Raw genomic sequence first — 21782 nt, forward strand, 5'->3', positions numbered from 1 at the left:
GTGCCTGTACATTCTTTTGCTTCTTGCTTCCGTACATGCGCTTTTTTTATTCTTTCCTTGCTTGCATTCTCGCCGATGTATAGAATCTTTTTTTCCTTTTGTTCCCTTTTTACCTGTACAATGACTCGGATGGTCCTTCTCTATACACTCGCCTCCGGACGACGATACCCAGATGCATGCACAATGCGGATCGCTACAGACCCCGAGATTCGCCTCTGGATGTTCATCACCCCATATTTTATGATATAGGGCAACACAGAACGATAGCTGATATACCCCAAGCCGATGTTATCACTGATCCCAGTTACCTATCAACTAGGTAAAGCAGTTCAATACCAAATAAACTCTGTATTACATCTTCAAGGACACTAGTAACAATCGCCCGTCGATCGAAAAGATGATCCCGGCTAGGCACCGGGATGTAGCGGTGAGCAAGTCCGAGCTGTAGCCCAGTGGCACTCCGCTGCCTCATCGGCAGACCGACTCGTGTATTTGGTCAGGTTGGACGTACAATTTAGTGTCTTCGGCCCCATAGGCTGCTCTCTTCTACTCTAGCTCTTTTGCCCTGAGTACCGAATGACCAGTCTTTAACGCGATCCCTTACTCCGAGACACTACACGATCTTTCCCACGTTCTGAAACAGTGAAACAATATCTACATGGTACAACTACCCTAAGCAATTTATAATACCGGAAATAAAAGACAAGTTACATACACACCGGATTCCAGGCCGCGAGATAGCTTTCCTTTCCGTTCCCCCCGCCAGCCAGTGTGGTATGAGACCTCGCATCTTCGCCATTGAATTGATTACTGAATCCATAAAAGGAAAAGCCGTCAAACAATCTTCAAGAATGCTCAAAAAAGGGTCTACAAACGCACCGCTAAAGCTTCACAAAGCCCCCAGGTAGCTCCATACGCTCGAACCACGCCTCCGCAGTCTCTGCAAACAACCGCGGCGCCTGCCGATTCCACGGATGTCGCATACCCAAGTGCGTATACGCAACAGTCTCATCATTCAACTCCCTCCCAATCTCCACCAACTTCACAGCATCACGCGAGCTATCCTTGGTAGGTATTAGCCCGCCTTTACCAGCCGCAACAATAAGTGTGCGCGCCGGCCACGGCACCGGCCACTCGGTGGGTTCCTCCGGCGCCACGATCTGCCGACACAAGTCTAGCGTGCAGAGATCTGTATCAATGTGTGGGATATCGGCACCGTCCATTGCCCAGCTAATCAGGGGGCGGGCAAGACAGTTCTCCACACGCGACATCGCCCATGCTGCGTATGGGATGTACGGTGTGATTGACGTCCGAGGGAACATTCCAAAGCCGGAGATGAAGATTGAGTTTACTACATCTGGGTCTGTGGAGGCTAGACGTATGGCGACTTGAGCGCCTAGACTGTGGCCGATAATATGTGCCGAGCCAGTTATGGCGTGCGCGCGGATTAGCTGGGCTATCATGTGCGAGGCGAGATCTATTGAGAACGGTGTTGATTGGGATTTGCCATGGCCTGGGAGGTCTGGGACTAGGAGGTGGTAGGATTTTGGGAGGTGGGGGATCACTAGATCCCAGTAGAGACCGGATACCAAGGCGCCGTGGATTAGGACGACTGTTGTTTGGCCGGCGTTGTGCGTTGTATGGTATAGCTCGAGAGACATGGAGTGATATGAGTGCGACGGGTAGATTTTGTGTTGTAGGGCTCCGATTTGGTGATCCTGGTCTGGTGTGTCTAGGTGGTGCCACATATCCATAAGTACCCAACTAGCGATAATTGGGGGCCGGGAGACAGCGGCCCGACCTGGTTTAGAAGTTATCGTTCTACGTCTTGTCAGAATCGGATTTTTCAAATGGAAAGGTTTTCGATAGGATGATCAAGTTCGTTCAGTTTCTTACATAGCTTACGACATCGGCGTAAGATCCCAACTCTCGAAGCTCATCTTTTCCTAGTAGAGTCAGCTGCTGTAAAATATATAGTATACACACTAGTCCTCCTAAAATAGAACCGAACAGTTCCACACTCCATATCAGCTACTTCGTATGTACCTAACGTACGTAAACATGTACCCCACATGCTTAGCTACATAGGTATGCAACGCAACCACGCACATCCATGCATACATGTAATATACATTGTACATACCGTGCAACAGGGAATCCCCTGTATCGATGCCAACTCATAGCTAAGCATTAGCCAAGAAAACGCCAGTCAGGGCTTGGGACACGAGGTAGGTGCAGTATTCGTCCGAGAATGCGGTCTACGGTGTGACTACTGTATGCTGCATCTTGCTGTACGATCAGGTCTTGCATGTGTGACCTGGAGGGTGGGGGTCGTGGTCTTAGTTATACCGGTGCCGGTTACCGAGAATATAGCGTAAGAGTGTAAGGTGCATGTGAGTGCGTGGACTTGCTTGTGCGCCTTGCATACGTATGGATCTTGGGTTGGGATGTATGGATGTATGTTGTACAATGTATGTGTTGGGTAGAGGGAAAGCACCATAGATCAGGAAGGATAGAGCTGAGTTTATTCTACGAGTATAGTCATAGGTTCTATTGAATCAACCGGTGTATGTCTATGCTCGTCGTCTTTGTATTCCTTGTTTCTGTCTACTACGGGTTTCTCACCGCTTCTTTGCATCTCTTGTTTCATAGTACATGTCAGATCGAGGTAGAATATGTATGTATGTATACCATTGTGTTCAATGATGATACTTCCCTTGTTGGAATCAAATGCAGCTGACTACTAGCTCATCGATTAATCCTACAAGGATTCGAGCTTGGGCTGGGTTTGCTGTTAGGACTAAGCATTTACCAAGCAAAAGACTTACGGCCCTGCATATTCTTTGAATTAATTGAATATACTTGGAGCTCCTTCGTCAGCAAGTTCCCAACACCATTACTCTGTTACCTCGTTGTCTTTGGTTCTCTCCTTTTAGGGTTGCAGTGGGTCTGCAGAACGGTAATCTAACGTCATATATATATATCCGAGTTGTTAACAGGAGAAGAGTTCAAGATACAACATAAATTATCGTTAGAAAAAATCGAAATATGGGGGAAATCCTAAAGCATCCTACTGAAAGAATGTCCAATATCCCTAGAAGGCCTAGGATATAGGGACCACAAGGCCCCTCACTCAAGATTCAGGATTTCTACTACAGGTCTGACCTAAACTATAGTAACGAGCCTATGGATATAACCATTGATCTATATATCTTATTGCTACATACATGTAAGTGCTATCACGCTGGTCAGCCTGAGGCTCAATGCTTAACTAATCCCAAGACTACCCCGGCTACCCTACCCCTCTGCAAACCTTCCAAGGTAAACCTCACCAGGCAACATCGGAAGTACCCAACCTCATTCTCACCATGAACATTTACGCACGCGTCCAGTCGAACATAATGTCCTGGAAACACGACACACCACTTCCAACCGACGTACCAGCAGATCCAAAATTCCAGCCCTGGCACCAGTACGACGCCAACTCGCAGCAGTGGGATCCAGTGAGCGCGAATGAAAATGCAGAACCAGCACCAGCACGCACGGACGACACACCGTCCGATCTAGTGCTCTTAACATGGAACATCGACGGATTATTCAGTGGAATGCAAAAACGCGTCACAGAGATTCTCGCCTTCATCACCCAACTGGATACGAAGGTGGACGTCATCTTCTTCCAAGAAGTGTCACAGCGGGCTCTACGACTAATTTTGAGCGATGAACGTATTCGCGAATCGTGGTTCTCAACCGAGCACGAGGATACCCCGTGCAGACAGTCCTTCATAACGATGACATTAGTGTCCAAGTCACGCTTTACATCACAGCACAGCTCCGAGAAAAGCAGGTTCGCTCTCGGCGCTGTTTGGAGAGTCGCCTACCCCAGTCACTTTGATCGAGATGTACTCTTTTGCGATCTGTTCGTTCCTTCACGCACAGACGCTTCTTCTACACGGGTACGGCTTGCAAACGTCCACCTGGATTCCCTAGCCATCAGACCTTCCCACCGACCCCAGCAACTCTCCATCGTTTCCTCTTTCCTGCGTAGTGCAGGCCGTGGGCTTGTTGCTGGAGACTTCAACCCCGTTCTGGATGAAGATGCCGCCCTCGTAGAGACCAATGGTCTTACAGATGCCTGGGCTACCCTCCGTCCTGAGGAACCGGGGTATACATGGGGTGCGGATGGGAAGCAGCGGTTTCCGCCAAATCGGATGGATAAGGTCGCGTTGCTTGGTCTCGAGGCGCGGGGGATTAGAATACTCGAGGCTCAGCCAGTGGGTGGGTTGGACGGACAGCAGGATACTCCAAGTGATGCGGCTATACCCTATTTCCATACTCAGCCTATGCTCTGGAGTGATCATCATGGTTTGATTTGCTCTTTTGGGCTTGGGGAGTGAGCTGTGATTTGCGCTGTCGCCATCGGATGAAGTTTGGTACTTTATGTCGTCTCCTTTCCCCCAAATACCCCTAGCTATGCCCGTTCCTGTCATCCGTCTATCTCTAGCCAAACATTATTTTAAGGAAAGCATGGACATGATCAGAGTAAGAATGATGAAGGTACGGAAATCCGATCGGAATCAACGAAGCACAATCCATTCTCTATAAAAGGCGAGATATGCAGTGGCTACATCAAAAAGAACGATGCAAACGTGCCTCGAGAGATGTATACGACTATTCAAAATGCGATGCATAAATGTCTGACAAGAGTATCCAAAAGTGAGAATCGAAAATAGCAGCCCAGTAGAGTCAGTAGTCTATGAGGTATCGAGGGCGAACCAAATCCAGATCCATATCCAAATCCAAATATTCAAAAGATTGCGTCGTAGAGGCCACATATAGATGGATGCCGATGACCCATCCCGTCTAGACGTGAAAAAAGAGAACCACAACCAAAAGCGATATATGGTGGCGGCGAATCGCTCGAAGAGAAGATGGCGATGGGTGGGCGGTTCACATTTACATCGCTTTTGGTACGTTTGTACATGTTCATCGGTACTTGTCCATGAACTCGGCGTGGAACTTGACGATGCGCTCAGCCCAGTCGGTGCCGGGGGCGAGGAATGTTGTGCGGAAGTGGAAAGTGTTATCCTTCTGACCGAAGCCGGAGCCGGGGACGACGCAGACACCTGTGGCGTCCAGCAGGGCCAAGCAGTAGAACTCGTCGGCGGCGCGGCCCTCGGCCTTGGCGGCTTCAACGGCCTTGGCGGGGAGGTGAATAGTGGGGAAAAGGTACATGGCACCCTGTTGACAGGATTAGTAAATAAGTAACAATTTGAACAGGTTTATAATACGTACCTGGGGCTCCTGGAGCTCAACACCCTCCATGCGCTGGAAGGCGTTGAACAAGGAAAGGGCGCGCTTGTGCAGACCTTCCTTGATACCGTTGTACTCCTTCTGGTAGAGCTCGAAGCTAGGCTCGCCCTCGAGAGGAGGGTTGACCATGCACTCGAGAAGGCACTGTGCGACGACCGGCGGGCACAGGCCAATGCTGACGAGCTTGTAGATCTGCTCGTGGACGAGGGGGTCGAAGCCAGCAAGCTCGAAGTAGCCACCACGGTGGCCGCACTCACCAACCATACCCTTGGAGATACTGTGCAACGAGACCAGCTCGACATCGTCGTATTTACCGGGCTTTTCCTTCTGGAGCTGGCGCAGACGCTTCTTGAAGGAGACAAATTCGCCCTTGAAAACGTTGGTTTGGTACACCTCGTCAGCGATGACCACCAAGCTTTCCTCGGCGGCGACATCCAGGACCTGTTTGATGTCGTCGGGGCTCAGAGAGGCACCGGTAGGGTTACCCGGGTTGATCACGACAATGGCGCGCACATCGGTGCCTGCGGCCTTGGCGTCTTCAATGGACTTGAGGATCGCGTTGACGTCAGTACCCCATGCCTTCTCCTCCTCGAGGAGGTAAGGAACGCAGCGGGCATCTAACAGCGTCAAGCTTGCGGTGTAAAGAGGGTACTGGGGGATAGGGACGAGGACACCGGCATTGGGGTCGTTGCAGATGACGCTCAAGATGGTGCTCACACCCGACGAGGCACCCGCGGTCAAGAACAGGTCCTGGGGGTTGGCAGGGAAGCCATCACGCTTCTCAATGAACTTGGCGACGCTGTCACGAATCCCCGGCGCACCCTGGCTGTGACTGTAGGCGCCAACGCTCTGCACATTGGCCAAAAGGGCCTGGGCCCGGTCGATCACATCCTGCTTGTATCCAAGTGACTTCTTGAGGACCTCGGGGTTTTCCAACAACGAGGGGTTCTCGACGAGACTGAGGACCTGGCGGAAGAAGGTGATGGGCTTCTGATCGAGCTGTTGGGGGTTACCGATGTTGGCGAAGATGACGCTTTCGAAGGGCAGGGACTTGTCGCCATCAAGCAGACGCTGGCGGTAGGTCTCAGCCTTGACGGCCAATTCACCGCGCACAGCGTACTTGGCATCTCTAACGTGCTGGTTGATGTTGTCGACGTTTAGACACTTGCGGTTCTGGACGGCCGACAGGGTGCGCTTAGCGGTATATGAGACGGTGGTTTGAGTCATGATGGGCTCTGGATTGACCCGGAGGAGGTTAGTGAGGTTCAGAATAAGTAGACTAGTATTCTCGAGACTAAAGAGGAGAATCAAGTATATAAAGGTTGCAGAGATGTTGAGATCGCAACCAGTAATTGGGGGATATGGTTTAAACAAATAATCACACCACAAAAACGCTCAAGACCAAAAGATTGCGTAAACCCCCAACTATGTAAGCTGGGGTGATTTCGGGATCCGACGTACCTGACCTGGCGGAGAGACACCCCGCAGCGCCACGTGCGGCCGGGCGATGTAGGAGGCCATTCGGCCGGGTAGTCAGTGCCCGTAGCGGAGACGCCCGCACGCTGGATGCGAGCTTATATTGCCAGGACATTTTGACAAATGGTCAATCAATGATCGGATTGATCAATTAGAAAAGTCCTTTTGGCACAAACCCCTGTCGTGATTGTCCGATTGCGATCGGGAGAAGAAGGGGGAAAAAAATAAAAGACCCTGGCGATTGGGCGGTGAACCTGTGAGTCAGCATTTCCCCACAACCCCCATGGGCCGTCGGTAGCCGATTACGATAAGGATGTTGAGATATCAGACTCATGGAGACCGCGGGAGAGGTGGCTACGGTGAAAGATTTGGTGAAAGATCTGGTCGATGATGAGAACTACTGCGTATACACATCTTGCATTGAGGATCATCCACGTTTATGCATGATAACATGATCGGCGACGATCATTATCCGAGGGAAAGTCAGACGCTTGCCCGACATCGACCCATCTTCGGAGCTGCCCGGTGTGGGGTTTGACTTGGAAAGGACGTACTTTTAGTCAAGAAATTGATCATGTCACGTCATAGGCATGGGTGGCATGTCTTAGGATCTACGAGCTAAGTCTCCCTTGGCGGGTTCGAGAACACACGGTAAGTAAGATTGTCCATTCAGGCATACATAGTCGATCATAGGTTGTGGGTTTGAGGCTCAGAATGCCTCCAAGTTCGTAGATATGCCACCTTAACTTCGCTCACTTCCGCGAAGACGCACAGCTTGGCCGTACTTCTGAATCTTGGTGATCAGGGAGTCACCATGCTTCACCACATCGGCATACTGCTTGTTCTTGTCGTCTGGTCGATTCGTCTCGATGATTCCATTGACCCGATCGATGGTGCAGGCAATGCGGTTGTTTGAAATAAACTTGGCAAGGTCCCTGTGGTTATGGTCAGCAAGCTACTTTTTAATTGAAGAGTATCAGACAACACATACCGGTCCAAGTAGTCTACAGTTACACCGAAGTCGTTGGCCATACCACTCAGCCCCACTACACGGTAGCTCTGAAGAAGCTGCTGGTAGGCGCGCAGTCGCATCTCACGAACGAACCAAGCCCGGTGCTCGTGCAGATAGCGGTCTTGTGTCAGGAACTGGTCCTCAACGGCCGCGAGTGCTACAAAGAACGAGCGGTAGTTGCCGTTGTAGAGACTGGTAACCAGGTTTGCAAGCGGTGCGAAGTCAACGGGCGCCTCGGTCTCTACTGGCGCGCCAGAGCCGGTTGAGAAAGAGGAGATGTTGACAGCGGTCTTGGCACCGGCGGGTGTGGGAAGTCCCCCTGTTGTCTCCTTCATCACCTCATCCCGGGCTCCAGGGCCTGAGGAAACTTCCCCACTCAACGCAGCCAGTTGGTCTTCCGGAGAGCCAAGGATGGCCTTGATCTCTGGTGCATCCACTACCTTCGCCTTGAAGTCCACACGCTTGAGCGACAAGGACCCCGCAAGGACTGAGTAAATCACCAGCGAAGAATAGCTGCAAAGTTCGTAGCTTGTGAAGGTAGACAGACTGTCGAGAAGGAGGGGAGCGGCAAGGCTGTAAGAGCGAATGGTGAGCAAGTGCAATCCCTTGTATGCCTTGAGACGGTTTCGACGGTCCCAATCTCCACCACTCTCTACCAAGGTCTCTGCTCGTTCAATGGTCTTGTTCACAAACAAAAGGTCGCCGAAGAAGAGTCCGATGCGGAGCATAGCCATCACCAAATCAATCTTGGTGCCCAGGAATCCGGTCTTTTCGAGGAGGGCTTCGTGGGATTCGACAGCTTTGTCCTATTGGAATACTGGTGTTAGCTAGCAAATCGAAGAAGCTTGATAGGAACATAAAACGAAAAATCCTCACCTTATCTCCCACACGAGCCCAGAACTCAGCTCGCTTCCCGCGCGCAGCTTGTACCTCAGTCTCCCCAGCAGCCTCTTCCGCGTCATCTTCCTCCTTCTGGAAGGTCTCCAGTTCTTTCTTGTTATCCTCCAGTAGAGACTGGTAGAGCTGCTCGTCCCAAGGGAAATCAATCTTCACTGGTGCTTTGCGAGATGCAATAAGATTGGAGGTGATGAGAGGTTGCGTTGAGTTCCCTCCATTTTGTGGGTGCTGTGTTACGCCTTCGCCGGAGTTGTTCAAGATGCCTTCAGTGGGATGGGCGAGATGCCGGTAGAAAGGAGCCATTTTGTTCTCCAAGATAACATCTTGGAGCTTCTTCAATGAGCTCTGCTGGACAGCTGGCGCGCATGCTGGGTTGGAGAGGTTGAAGACATGTTGGGCGATGGAGAGGTTGGGGAACTTGATATATTGCGGATCAGACCCCATGGTGGCGATGGGGAACTGGATATGCTGACAGGACTCCCACGAGTTAAAAAGATGATGCAATAGAGCAGGGAGAAGATGGGAGCTGGTGATGTCTGGGGATGAGATCAAGCCAGGTGCATCACCGTAGCCCGAGCTCAGCTGGCGGAACGTTTCTCCGTGCCGAGCTTTCTTTAGCCTTCTCCCGGACGTCAAGATAGAACCTATCTTAAGATGTATGAGATCTCGGTCGCATCTACAAAGAAAATATTCCTGCTTCTCCGTGGAAAAAGGCATTTATACTTTTATTATCTTGTTCTGGAGAGAGATGCGTATTTGCAATATGTCTGGCTTGACTTCTCTGGGTTAATCACATTGGATCATCAGACTGAGGATATCTAGGAATTCTATACGTTGGCTCGTGAAAAGACTTCCGTGTCTCATGAATGAATTGTAACTGCATGTTATGGTCAATCTTGGAAGACTCAAGCCCGAGGATTGATGGGCTGATGATCCGGCACTTAGGGCTGAACTGCTTTATTTTATTTGGCATCGGAGAGCAAATCAAGGATAGAATACAACATTACATATATGTAGCTAGGTATAAACTTGCTCGTCTGTCTCACTACTTTAGGGAGTTGGATCCCTAAAAGGGTTAACCCTTTTCATTACGGAAATAGGCAGGTGCAGCCCCAAATTCCGACAGGGGACCGAAAGCACGTGCTTGTCCTATAGGATATGCCTTCTACGGTCAACATCCACATCCTTGAGACATCGCACTAAGTTCCATATCTGATTCGGAACGGGAAGCTTGTTTCGATATCGACATCAGCCCATCCAACACTCTGAGAGGCCTACCTACCTACCTACCTACCTAGATACCTAGGTATAGGTATAGGTATCTAGGTAGGTATATGTTGGAGAGTGCAACCTACCCCGACTGGTCTAGTCAAACACACCATTGGCTAGAGAAAGGGCCTTGATATTTCTGGTGATTATCATTGGCCAACAAATCCGTTAGACTGAAATGGCCAAAGCCAAATGCTTAGAATGATCAAGCTCGGGGGCCGGGTCCCCACTAGATTCCGTTGGCTAAACGCGGGCTCACTGTGATAGGTACCCATGTCTACAGTGATGCTATTCCCTCTAATTTTTCATTTATTTTTCATTTATTTTTTCAGTATTGTTTAGGGTTCCCAACTATTCCTCCCCCATAGGTCTCTTTTCTTTTTCCTCTCAGCTTCCAATATCTTCTCTGGTTACCCACGATCGACCCGACTCTCGTTATTGTGCTCGCGTGACACAGTAACTCTTATTGGTCTCGTGCCAACTTTGCTTTCCCTTTGACCTCCAGTGAGGCTCAAGCTCGCCGCGGGTTTAAAACCCACCCAAAACTTTTCTTGCTATCCAAAAACACGATCGCAATGGCCGAGCCTCAGTCCGACTCCAAGGAGATGCCCGAGAAAGGCGCCGGTCCCCTCGAGGAGCGCCTTGTCGAGCTACCGCCTCTTGACGAGACCAAGAAGGGTCGCTGGGAACGTAGTTGGCCCACTATTGCCTGTGGTGCTGGTCTCTTTTCTGATGGTTACTTGAACCAGGTATGTTATGTTTCGTCCTTGAGTGTGCAGCCCCACTGCTACGCTGTCCCACATGGGCCTGCAGCTTGGTAAACGTCTATTTATGCTTTACTGACACACTTGGATCTAGGTCATTGGTCCTGTCGGTACTATGCTGCAAAAGATCTACGGTGATGCATACACCAACTCGACGGCCCAACAGAATGTCTCTTCGATCGTTTTCGCTGGCACCGTGGTGGGTATGCTAATATTTGGCTACACTAGTGATCACTGGTCACGCAAGTGGTCTTTGATGATCTCCACCATTATCCTGTTTGTCTTTGCAGCACTCGGTGCTGGCTCCTATGGAGCTGGCGGCAGCCTGGGTGGTATGCTTGCTGCTTTGACGGCCTACCGTTTCTTCTTGGGTATTGGCATTGGCGGAGAATACCCTGCTGGATCGGTTGGTGCTGCGGAGAATACCGGAGAGCTCAAGAGTGGCCATCGCAATCGCTGGTTCATCATGTTCACCAACTTCCAGATTGATTTCGGTTTCGTGGTTGCTGCGTTAGTATCCATGATCCTCGTCCTGATCTTCACCGAGGACCATCTGCGCGCTTGCTGGCGTGTAGCTCTAGGGCTGGGAGTAATCCCTCCTATGAGTTTAATGTACCTGCGACTGAAAATGAACGAGCCGGAGGAGTTCAACCGGGAGCGTATGCACAAGTTCCCGATCTTGCTGATTGTCAAGTAAGTACGGGATATCCCAGTGCATGCGCTTATTGACTAACGGGTTTAGATTCTATTGGAAGCGCTTGGTAATAAACCCTACCTGCGTGTTTCTCTCGTAGACATGAACCAATTAACTGACTGATGTACAGGCTGTTGTTTCTATTATCTGGTTTCTTTACGACTTCTCTGCCTACAGCTTCGGTATCTATTCCTCAGCCTGGCTATCGATCATCTTGGGTGACAAGGCTCCCTTGTGGAAGAGCTTCGGTTGGACTACCGTGGTCAATTCCTTCTACATCCCAGGATCCGCCCTTGGGGCCTTCTTGAGTGACTGGATTGGTCCTCGCTACACCCTTGCCCTTGGTGTTGGGCTCCAGGGCGTCATCGGATTCATCATGGCCGGATGCTACAAATGGCTTGCGACCCCGGAAAACGTGGCAGCCTTTGTCGTCGTATTCGGGTAAGTTTACTAACAAAGTTCCTCAGACTTTAGCAATTGCCAATGCTAATAGCCTGGGAACAGGATCTTCTCTGCTCTCGGTGAAATGGGACCCGGCGATAACATCGGTCTCTGCGCCGCCAAGACCAGCGCAACTGCTATCCGTGGCCAGTACTACTCATATGCTGCGGCTTTCGGGAAGGTCGGGGCTTTCGTGGGCACCTACGTGATCCCAATTATTCAAAAGAACGCACCCAACGAGACCCGCGCAGGCCAGGACCCATTCTTCGTCTCCAGCTCGTTGTGTCTCTTGGCCGCATTCATGGCCATTTTTATGATGCCGCAGATTAACCAGGTATGAACTGTTGCATGTAGAGTACCTTATTGATGTGCTCACATTTTTTCAGGACACTATTACTTTCGAGGATGCCCGATTTCGCGATTACCTCGAGGCCAACGGCTACGATACCACGGAAATGGGCACCCACAACCGCCAGACCGACACACGCGCACAAGAGTAATTTGATCACAGCCCCACCGCGTCTGACACATACTTGCTCACCCTTTTGGGCTGTTGTGTTCTAACCAGCTTTACTTAATCCCACGGACAACACCCATACGCGGCAATCCACACCCAGCAACGCAAACCAGATACCATTGATGAGACAGCGACTACCCGGCCCTTGCGACTTGAGATATCCCCCTGCCCCTGCGACATGACCCATGGACGTGTGAGATGAACGCGGCATATCCTATCCGAACTGCTGGTGATGCCTTTCGAGGAACAGAAGCTGACCTCCGGACTTGTATGACAAGCAACTTAATCCAAATGGGAACTTTGATGTTGTCCATATAATCAGATAAATAAAATTGCTCTGCTACTCAGTCTTCGTTTTATAGACGTTAGGCTCTAAAATTGTAGAACAAGTTATAGCCAATTGCTTTGGCATCCTCGTGTCTATCTAAGTACTTCATAGCAATACTTGCCACACTCGACCGAAAAGCCCTGACTGCGGATGTAGGAAAGGATAACAATAACCCCTTTCACACTCCCTTTAGTGACAGAGTAATGCCGACAACTATCGTCAAAGCCACAAGATTGTTAACGGGATAGGTTCCGCTGGTGAACTAGCAGTAGCAAATACCTCGCCAAACTATAGAGATGTTCGGTTACCATTTCCGAAATGGACGATGCGGTGTGGTCCAAGGAGCGTCGGGTTGGTATCCGATAATGATATTGGGCAGGTAAACCTTATGCTGCTTGGCCCGAGACTGGTCTCTATCGAGGGTATCAAGGAGGTCTGCTGGGGGGATCGTTAAATACAGTACTCGGTAGAGCATGTGAAAGGGAATGCATTTGCCTGGCTTAAGATGGATCTGGTAAACCGCGAGTCGTGCTTGATTCAATGTTGATACTATTCATTGCGTGTGGATACCTGGATCAAATTGGGACTAGGTTGAATTTGTATATAAGACCCGAAGAATCATCTTTAGACTTTTCCAAGCTTAAAAAAAGGGATAAGCTGCCCAGGTGAGATTATATGTCAAAAGAAGCTGGGCAATGTCGGAGATGACCCGCTCACGTGAAAAATAGGAAACGTTGGAAAGTCACAAGCCGAGTGACATGGAAATCAAGCATTTCAAGGGATTTCACGAGGTTTCAATAGATTTCACGAGAGTCAAGGGTTCAAATGCCCATGAATGGCGTAATAAAAGTAAATACATTACATCGTCCCTCCGGATCTCTCCCCACACGCACGAGATCAGCCGAGGTCGGTCTTCCGGCTCCATACGCCGGTCAATTACCGACTCCCCTTTCCCTTATGAACTATCACATTTGATTCTTGACATCCTCCATCCCTAGGTGTTCGAAGTTGCATTCTTTTCATTTCACTAGCAACAAGAAAAAAAGATGGTCGCTAACACTCTCGTCTACCACCCTGCGCTGGCGCATTGGCTACGCTTCGTCGCGACAACCGGTACGTGATACATCCATCCCAGAGTCCAAGAACACCACCCCAGCACATACCTCCATCTGTCCACGAAGAATTTCCTTCAAGAGAAACTCCCATTTCGCCTTGCGACATCAGCAAAACTCCCCGGTGACAAGAACTCGGCCGAGAACTCCCAGCAGAGCTCTCCCCGCCTTCACCCGATCACTCAAGCTAATCCGGGAAACCTACAGTCGGCCGCGACAAGCTCCTCCGCACAATCCAATACTTCTCCCGCTTCTACGCGTGGTACCTCTACCGAACGAACAAGCCACAGTCCGCAATCGACCCCTACAATGCCGTGAAGAAGCAGTTCGGCACGACGCGCAAGATCATGCGTATCGGCAAATTCCTCGAGCATCTCAAGGCCGCCGCCGTCGCCTTCGATAACAAGAGTCCCGTTGACCCCGTCCTGCGCTACCTGGCCATCGGTCGCCAGCTCGGTTATGCCGGCTACTTGACTCTCGACGCCGTCACAGTCATCGATGTGATTGGCATTCGGAAACTGTCTTCCGCTAAGCGGCTGCAGGATTCCGCTTACCGCTCCTGGGCTGCGGGTCTGATTTTCAGCACTGTGGCTGGTATCTACACTCTTGTTCGTCTGCAGGAGAAGGAGAAGACTATTGACCGTAAGGAGGGTGAGGGTGTTGTTGAGGCTAAGAAGATTGAGAAGTATGGAGTTCCTTGTTTATTACCAGCATTGGGAATGGGGAATGTATGCATGCTAATACCTTTTTTAGGGAGCGCTCTGCTGCTCGGATACAGCTCATCTCTGATGTTTGCGATCTTGCTGCGCCTTTGTCTGCTGTTGGTATTCTTAACCTTGACGATGGCATCGTCGGTATCACAGGTACCATTAGCAGTTTGATCGGTGTTTGGTCCCAGTGGCGCAAGACCGCCGGACCTGCCTAAGCGGTGTATAGTTGGTCTGATGAAGTGGGAGATTGGTGACTCTCTATTTGGGTGATTTGGGGCCCTGCCTAGCTACTGGCTTGGGAAAGGGAAGAACGAGACGAGGAGGTATTCTTATTGCGCACTCTATATCCTGATGATTGTTTCTCGTGAACAGTCTTATATATTTTTATTCTCTAGGGAAATGTCTTAACGTCATTCTTTTGTTTCGTACATAACAATCGCACTTGGTTTCGGAGAGATTTGAGTTCATTCTCGTCATCACATCATTGCTACGAACATATTGATCCCCAAGCCCGGCCCTGGCTTATCCTTATCTCACTACACCACAAGCAGTCCCAACTCCGATACCCTTCATCCCAAACGCTCGAGTACACTGGCCGATTCAGTAGGATGCTTAGACGGGGCAGGTCTAGTATGGTTAATATAAGCTCGCATAGAAGCACTACAGAGTCAACATACAGCACCGCAGGCACCACAGCTCTTGCCAGCGCCGTCAGCGGCGGCACCACACTTGGGGCAGGCAGCGTGTCCGTTCATTGTTGATAGAAGTAGATCTGACGAAACCGTTAGCAACCACCAAGGTCCTCTTGAGACACCCAAAGAAGACAAAGCCCTTACATACCTAAGTAATCTGCTTAAAAAATAATATTTGGAGATGTGGGAGAAGTGAAGTCACCCTCAAGAGAAAATTGCTGACTTTTCTACCCCGCCTGACTGGTGCCCCGCTCAGAGTCACTTGTTTAACACATGATTTGATGTGAAGTGCTACACGTATATATGTACATATATAGATAGGCTAACGCGGCAAAAGGAAATAACTAAAGATCTGGAAGAATAACCAGCCTCGCATCGGTTCATTTCGTTCCATAACTCTAAGAATATACCCATGCGGGGTGACCAACAAGACCATACGGCAATAGGATCAATAGCGCATATCGAAACTTGAGACCTGCGCCATCGTCAAAAGGGCATCCGCGAGTAAATCTGATGGCTAAGCATGGGCATCAAGTCCATGCCATCGATATGAGCTTCTGACAGAATAGCGCAGGACTATATACATATATCGGTCTAAACCACGGTGTATCCCTTACGACTAACTGCTCAGCGGCGATAAACTGGAATGGACCTAACGCACAAGCGTAACGAAAGAATCCATGTGGTCTGTTTTCCTGATAGCTACATCAGACACTCTCGTAACCAGACGATAACAGATTCAGAACTGGAATGGTTTGTATAGATCGTTCCAGGAGCACGAGTCAACTAGGGATCTAATCACGTCCCTTCTACGGCGCTAGGGAACGGACTATCAAAAGAAATAACATCCGAGAACCTCTTGAAGATCCATAGTTAGGCTTTTTTCTTCAGCTCTCTGGTCACATCATCATTACTAGGCTCGCTCCCAAGCATATCGAAAGGCCCAAGAGCAATCAGTTTCTCTTGCACCACTCAAACGCGGTAAACTGGCTTATCGTCCGAAGTTTTCATTGTTTCGGTAAAAAGTTTGCCGTCGGTACATAGTTTATTGTCACCATGAGCCCTATGTCAAGCTCGCAGTTTCATGTCGTCCTTCGAGTGATAGTGAGAACCAACGTCGGCGTGAAGTAGACTTCGCTCTTTACTTACGGACACAAAGTGGAAAGTGGCCGTTCTCTTCTAATTCTACTCGTAAGCCTGACCTGTACAATACCCTGTTACCTGCCAACTCCTTTCAGGCTTTAGGCTACGGGTTCAGATATCAAAGAAGTAGAGAATGTGTGGATACAGGGCCCACTATCTATTAATTGGGATATGGTTTGGAAAAACAGACTTATATTTTGACAAAGTAATACCAGCGAAGGGATATAGGGAGAGACCAAGGAGTGAAAGACGTAGCAAAGTAGGAAAGGAGAATAAGAACGATATCAAGGGCGAGGGACGAACGACCAGCGAAGAAGAGGAAGAAGACGTAAGAAAGAAGGCTAGAGGGCGAATGCGGCGACGGAACCATTCAACATCCATCTTATCCTCCATCTCAGGGTCATGGTCGAAGATCAGGTCAGACTCCTTTAACCCTTATTATATCCGGCAAGAGGTGCGCGTGACATCGTGGCCGCTTTCTTCATCAGATAGACTAGCAGACTAAGCACTTGTTCGAACGCATTTCCAACGACACCGACTAGCTTAAACGCCCACTAGTAAACGTTAGGATCAGGGTCACTGACACGATTTAGATACACCTACCTGGGACTCATTGTCGAGCTTCATAAACGTGAAATTCATGGCATCGGAGGAGATACCGTAGACAGTGGTGTCTGTCTTGCCAAGACCTTTGCGCTGCTTGTGGAGGCACCCTTTTGACAGGTCAGCCTAAGAGTGCGATATGACCTTGAAATGCATTTCTGTAGCCGCGACCCGACTAGTGCGTAGTAGTCGGCGAATACTATGACAAAGGGTAATCCGACGATAGGATCACCAATAGGCTATCGATCGGGATTAATTTGCCGTCGGCGTCGAGATTGATTTCATCGTAGTAAGACAATTTGATTTGACGAGTTCTTTTGTTCATCGTCACAATATGCTTGGTGCCTTGACGCATCCAAGGTTCGTCTTCGCAGAAACCTCGTCGCGGCTTTAAGGGTCGCGTTGACAATGGTCTTTTCGATTTCCTGAATGATTTGTGAAGAAGCGACCATAAGAGGTCCCAAGAGAAACTGGTGAGACGAGATGGACGGTCGGTGACGAGGCGAACGACTTGTTGATGACAATGCGAAATGAAAAGGTGATAAAGTTGAGGGCGGGGGGAACACGTTCTTGCCATTGTTTCCACGTCAAAGGTCGAAACCTCTCTAGGCTCAAGCTTCGCTGGCTTGGCCTGTGGCGTCTCGATCGAAGGGAATCCCATTCCCACGTCTGGATTGTGATCATAGGAACGGCCGAGAGAGTATATATCGAGGTGGCTGTTATGCTGACCATTGACACACATGGGTTCCCACGTAGGTATGGTCCGTACTTCTAGACGAGCTTGAAGGATCTCACAAGTCAGCCATGTCTGTTCCATTCAGAGTCCCCTGAAGAGGCCGACAAGGTGATGTGGAGGCTCTAACGACGGGTATCAGTATCCTGAATCAAAAGCAGAGAACGGAGAACGGGAAAAGACCGTACCATGACACAAGCTTGATGCTGGTGATGGCAATACTCGCATTTTTGTCCACCTGCGGAGTTATGACAACCCCCGGTAGAGATGTTCGCGATGGAATTCACGCATCGCATACACCATGCGACAGTGGGAGTTGCAGGCGCTGCCACAACGACCCAGCTGGCGAGACCGCCGTTGAAAGACATCGAGAGACGAGGAGCATGAGGGCATATTCCAAAGAGGAGGGGGACACGAGGTAGAAGAGGACTCCGCAAAGGACCTCGCAGCCTCAAGGAAAGTCGCGCACAGAGGCGAGGATAGAGCCACTCGAAGAGGAGGTGATCGCAAGAAATCGATCGATTGACGGATGTGAGGAAAGGGCGGTCCTGGCTCTTTTCGGCAATCCTCTATATACCTATATGGCAGGTCGATTCCCATCTGCCCGCTCACTCATCAGCGCTTATTCATTCGCACCTTTCTCTTAGCTGATACTGCAGTGAGCCCGTTGGTAGTGGAAGTTGCAGCAATGGTCTCCTGGGGTCAGCACACAGGAAGTAAACTTCGTGTAGTTGATGGTGCAACTCACTACGTATATAAGGCCGGAAGGGTAGCTAGAAGGATAAAAACTAGCATCGAAATATAGTATATAGACCATGAAAAGGTGTAACATGTGCAACCCGACATTTTCATATATAAGATTTGATGGTTCTTCAGAATATGGGGTTCCTTTCTATAGATATACTTTCAGTTTCAAAGGCATATCACACAAACATAACTCTTTTGAGTAGACAAACAACCTATTCTGCCCTGATGGCTAACATTGATTACTTCACCACTACCTCGCTTGCCTCTTTGTTATTTCTCACCTCCAATTTATCTCTCTCAGCTCTGGTGTCCACAGGGAGTATATACTACTATCGATATCAGGCGCCTTCAAAGCTCGGAAATTACCTCAATCAATCTTCCACATTAGTTTCACGTTTCGGCAGCCTAGTAGAGAGAAGGTAGGAATTGTTAAAGAATTTGAATAAAGAAGGCGAGACTATAGATCCCTACGGAGCAATAGGATTTGCCGTATCACGCTCTATCCGCATTCGTGTCTAGTTCGTGCTAGAGTAGAATACTACTAACCTAGCTAACGCTATCTCGCTACGTAACGACGCCTAGCGCTTTTTCTATGGTTCTTCGTGTAGTCGGAATAGTAGTGCTAGGACGATACTCCCGCCTATGCTAGCTCCACTAAGTGCGAAGCGCGTTCTATCGAAATTGTACTTCTACGCTTCTTACTATAGCTATAGTATAGCGTCGACGCCGTCCTAAGGACGGGACGGGGTAGTAATGTTTTAGTGTGCTTACGGGAATAGAGGGGTCTCGATAGTGTAGTGAAGAAGTGGAGGTAGATTAATCCTAGGGGTTTGCTGACCTTGAGGGAATGGCCATTTCGACGCTTGGCCGTGGGGGGAGTGGCGAGGAGAGGTATCAGTCTAGTAGGGAGCGGAGGTTGGGCCTTGTAGCTGAGGGCATATTATACTACGATGAATCGTTTCTTACAGATATCCATGGATATAGAAATGGCTGAACAATTGGCGATATGTGATGTTTGTGTGGACGAATGATGTAACTTGCTAGTCACTGGACCTGCATGATCCCTCTCGAATGTTACCCGACAGATAAAGGAGGATTTTGTGTAACGCATGAGTCGGCTGTTGATATTAAAAGCGAAATGGTGTAGTATAGTGCTAATATCCCCCCAATGGTGATGTCTGACACTTAGACAGATCGCCGCCGTCTGGCCACACTGGGCAGGTGGAGCCAGGAAAGTATAACTTAATTTAACTATCTATACAATCCATAATAGGTAACAAAATTGGAGCCTCCCAACAAAAAGGACTAGGATTTTCCATAAAAGAGCAGCGGAAGCTGGTGGAGGACATACTACACGCAGGAAGAGATATGCCTTTGTCGGTAGGTAAGGTCGTGCATAAAAAGACTAGGCCTAATCCGTCACCGAGATTATTGACCGCTCACTCCTGGCCAGATTAAAGAGGCACAAGCGTTAATTCACAACACGCAATTATACTAGTCGTCTTGCTGTCATTGTTTGCCAATATGGACCCTCACCCTGCTAGAATAATTATCTATACCTGCGTAACCGATATAGATGGTTGCCCTCAAAGGCGCCACGTCAAAATCGGGGAAGATTTCTGTGCAACTATGTTAAATCGTGGCTTCAATCCTACTCTTCACCCAGCGGGTTACGACCACGTCCACATCCCCGCTGACTTCGACTCAGAAAAGCCTCTAAAACGATGGTTCATTCTTGATTTGGATGTCGTTCAAACACTCAACCAGGAAGATGTGCTCCAACTTCCCCACGAGATATACCTTGCAAGCCAACAGAAGGGCAAATTGTGAGACACCCAGTCTAATTACCCGGATTGGCAACAGATTCTGATCGAACAGAACCTTCATTCTACGCAATCAATGGGCTGAAAAAGCAAAGAACAGAGCTGTTTCGTATACTTGGGGCGGTAAACAGGAGCAAAATATTGTTGAAAGTATACGGAAGGAGATTCATAATGCGACGGAATGATTAGCACCTCATCCGTCGTCTCGATGTATTAGCTAACTAAGCTTGGAACGTTGTGGGCCTGTTTGTCTCCACTCCCGAGCCGCATCGAGTAGGTCGGACTCCGAGCTTCAAAATAAAGAAGAGGCCATCTGCTCATTTAAAGGTTCTCAATTCAAATTCCTATCGCATCAAAAAAAGGATCATTTTACCCGTTCTTCATATTTCCAAAATGTCCTCCCCTCTCCCAATCGTGCTCTGTGCCCTAGACGCCGGGATCGGTAAGCCGGCTTCGGAGCTCCTCCTCCCCGAATTCGAAGGTTAGTAGCGCATACATTATTCTTTATTGCGGATATGATCCAAATTACCTCAGGGCAGCCCAATTAATTCCCGCTAGTAATCCATTTCATCCAAAGCCTGTCAGCCGCACAATCCGAAATTCCCCACCTGCTCGCAGGCCGGGATCCCCAATCCCCTCACGTCAACAACGTCGGCACGAAAGACTACAGCCGGCCAGCGCGTGCAATCATTTTTGGTCGTGGCTTTGACTTGGAGGATATAGAGGCCTTGCGCGAGAATGTCGCTGGTATCTCGCAAGACCCGGTTCTTTGGATCGCTGGTGATCCAAGCCGCAAGCCTCCTCCTGGTGCTGTTCTACCGCCTAACATCCACCAACTTGTTGCTGGTATTGCGCGCAAATTGCTCGGTGGATGGGTTGAGGCTGGAGCTGCTAGTAATGAGGTTATTTTGTACTAGAGGTTTTGGCTCTTCTATTTCTTGGTGATTTTTCTATTATATATAATCGCAAACTGAACACATAACCTGTCCATAGCAAACCATGATATACTGTGTGATCCACTCTCTCTACATATTAGATAAATCTTCGACAGTCACCTCAATGAGATGGGTCATCATTATACTTCGGTTTGGTGCCAGCAAATTCACGAGGGCTGAGAGCTGGGGAGGGAGGGCCGGGCCGCGTAGGAAGCGCACTGAAAATTCCAACGTTATTGCCGGCGTCATTTCTCTCAATGCACTTCTATGTACCTACCGTATTAAACCATGAACAGTTAGATGCTAGATGTGTCTAACTTTGGTTATAATTTAGTTGATAAGACAACAGAGCAAAGCAAATATGTTGGTGTCCAAGCCTGACTATTTACTGAATTTTGGATACATTGAGATCGTACTCGGCTTTCTCACGACATCACGTATATATCTAGACTTAGTGAATGGAGCCCGTCGAATCCGCCTAGCTACACATCTAGCTTTTCAAGGTGGTGCGACTAGAGGGACGAGCTGGCGCCTTTTGAGCTTGAGCCATAGGATGAAGTGCGAAGTGCGAAATAC

General features: G+C 49.2%; 9 protein-coding genes across 9 annotated transcripts; 5 read left to right on the forward strand and 4 right to left on the reverse strand.

Moving 5' to 3' along the window:
* Positions 1–881: 881 nt before the first annotated feature.
* On the reverse strand, positions 882–1661 carry N7525_001622 (alpha/beta fold hydrolase; the record flags this gene model as incomplete). Its single annotated transcript, XM_061211981.1, has 1 exon — positions 882–1661. One exon carries the CDS (start codon positions 1659–1661, stop codon positions 882–884), a length of 780 nt encoding a protein of 259 aa, XP_061071207.1.
* Positions 1662–3368: 1707 nt separating this feature from the next.
* On the forward strand, positions 3369–4394 carry N7525_001623 (endonuclease/exonuclease/phosphatase family protein; the record flags this gene model as incomplete). Its single annotated transcript, XM_061211982.1, has 1 exon — positions 3369–4394. One exon carries the CDS (start codon positions 3369–3371, stop codon positions 4392–4394), a length of 1026 nt encoding a protein of 341 aa, XP_061071208.1.
* A 589-nt stretch (positions 4395–4983) lies between these two features.
* Positions 4984–9139, reverse strand: N7525_001624 (uncharacterized protein; the record flags this gene model as incomplete). The annotated part of the gene is made up of 5 exons (XM_002557723.2): positions 4984–5238; positions 5293–6604; positions 7572–7721; positions 7778–8604; positions 8675–9139. 5 exons carry the CDS (start codon positions 9137–9139, stop codon positions 4984–4986), a joined length of 3009 nt encoding a protein of 1002 aa, XP_002557769.2.
* Positions 9140–10539: 1400 nt separating this feature from the next.
* On the forward strand, positions 10540–12363 carry N7525_001625 (putative MFS phospholipid transporter (Git1); the record flags this gene model as incomplete). The annotated part of the gene is made up of 6 exons (XM_002557722.1): positions 10540–10713; positions 10823–11421; positions 11471–11489; positions 11553–11863; positions 11927–12197; positions 12250–12363. 6 exons carry the CDS (start codon positions 10540–10542, stop codon positions 12361–12363), a joined length of 1488 nt encoding a protein of 495 aa, XP_002557768.1.
* A 1391-nt stretch (positions 12364–13754) lies between these two features.
* On the forward strand, positions 13755–14745 carry N7525_001626 (PEX11 family protein; the record flags this gene model as incomplete). The annotated part of the gene is made up of 3 exons (XM_002557721.1): positions 13755–13821; positions 14028–14505; positions 14574–14745. 3 exons carry the CDS (start codon positions 13755–13757, stop codon positions 14743–14745), a joined length of 717 nt encoding a protein of 238 aa, XP_002557767.1.
* Positions 14746–15142: 397 nt separating this feature from the next.
* N7525_001627 (uncharacterized protein) lies at positions 15143–15285 on the reverse strand (the record flags this gene model as incomplete). The annotated part of the gene is made up of 2 exons (XM_061211983.1): positions 15143–15157; positions 15208–15285. 2 exons carry the CDS (start codon positions 15283–15285, stop codon positions 15143–15145), a joined length of 93 nt encoding a protein of 30 aa, XP_061071209.1.
* Positions 15286–16793: 1508 nt separating this feature from the next.
* On the reverse strand, positions 16794–17293 carry N7525_001628 (uncharacterized protein; the record flags this gene model as incomplete). Its single annotated transcript, XM_061211984.1, has 3 exons — positions 16794–16919; positions 16969–17094; positions 17201–17293. 3 exons carry the CDS (start codon positions 17291–17293, stop codon positions 16794–16796), a joined length of 345 nt encoding a protein of 114 aa, XP_061071210.1.
* A 2784-nt stretch (positions 17294–20077) lies between these two features.
* Positions 20078–20278, forward strand: N7525_001629 (uncharacterized protein; the record flags this gene model as incomplete). Its single annotated transcript, XM_061211985.1, has 1 exon — positions 20078–20278. One exon carries the CDS (start codon positions 20078–20080, stop codon positions 20276–20278), a length of 201 nt encoding a protein of 66 aa, XP_061071211.1.
* Positions 20279–20664: 386 nt separating this feature from the next.
* N7525_001630 (uncharacterized protein) lies at positions 20665–21188 on the forward strand (the record flags this gene model as incomplete). Its single annotated transcript, XM_002557718.1, has 2 exons — positions 20665–20752; positions 20830–21188. 2 exons carry the CDS (start codon positions 20665–20667, stop codon positions 21186–21188), a joined length of 447 nt encoding a protein of 148 aa, XP_002557764.1.
* Between the last annotated feature and the right edge of the window lie 594 nt (positions 21189–21782).

This window comes from Penicillium rubens (assembly GCF_028828025.1).
Source record: "Penicillium rubens strain IBT 27055 chromosome Unknown utg000001l_segment0_segment0, whole genome shotgun sequence".
NCBI lineage: Eukaryota > Fungi > Ascomycota > Eurotiomycetes > Eurotiales > Aspergillaceae > Penicillium > Penicillium rubens.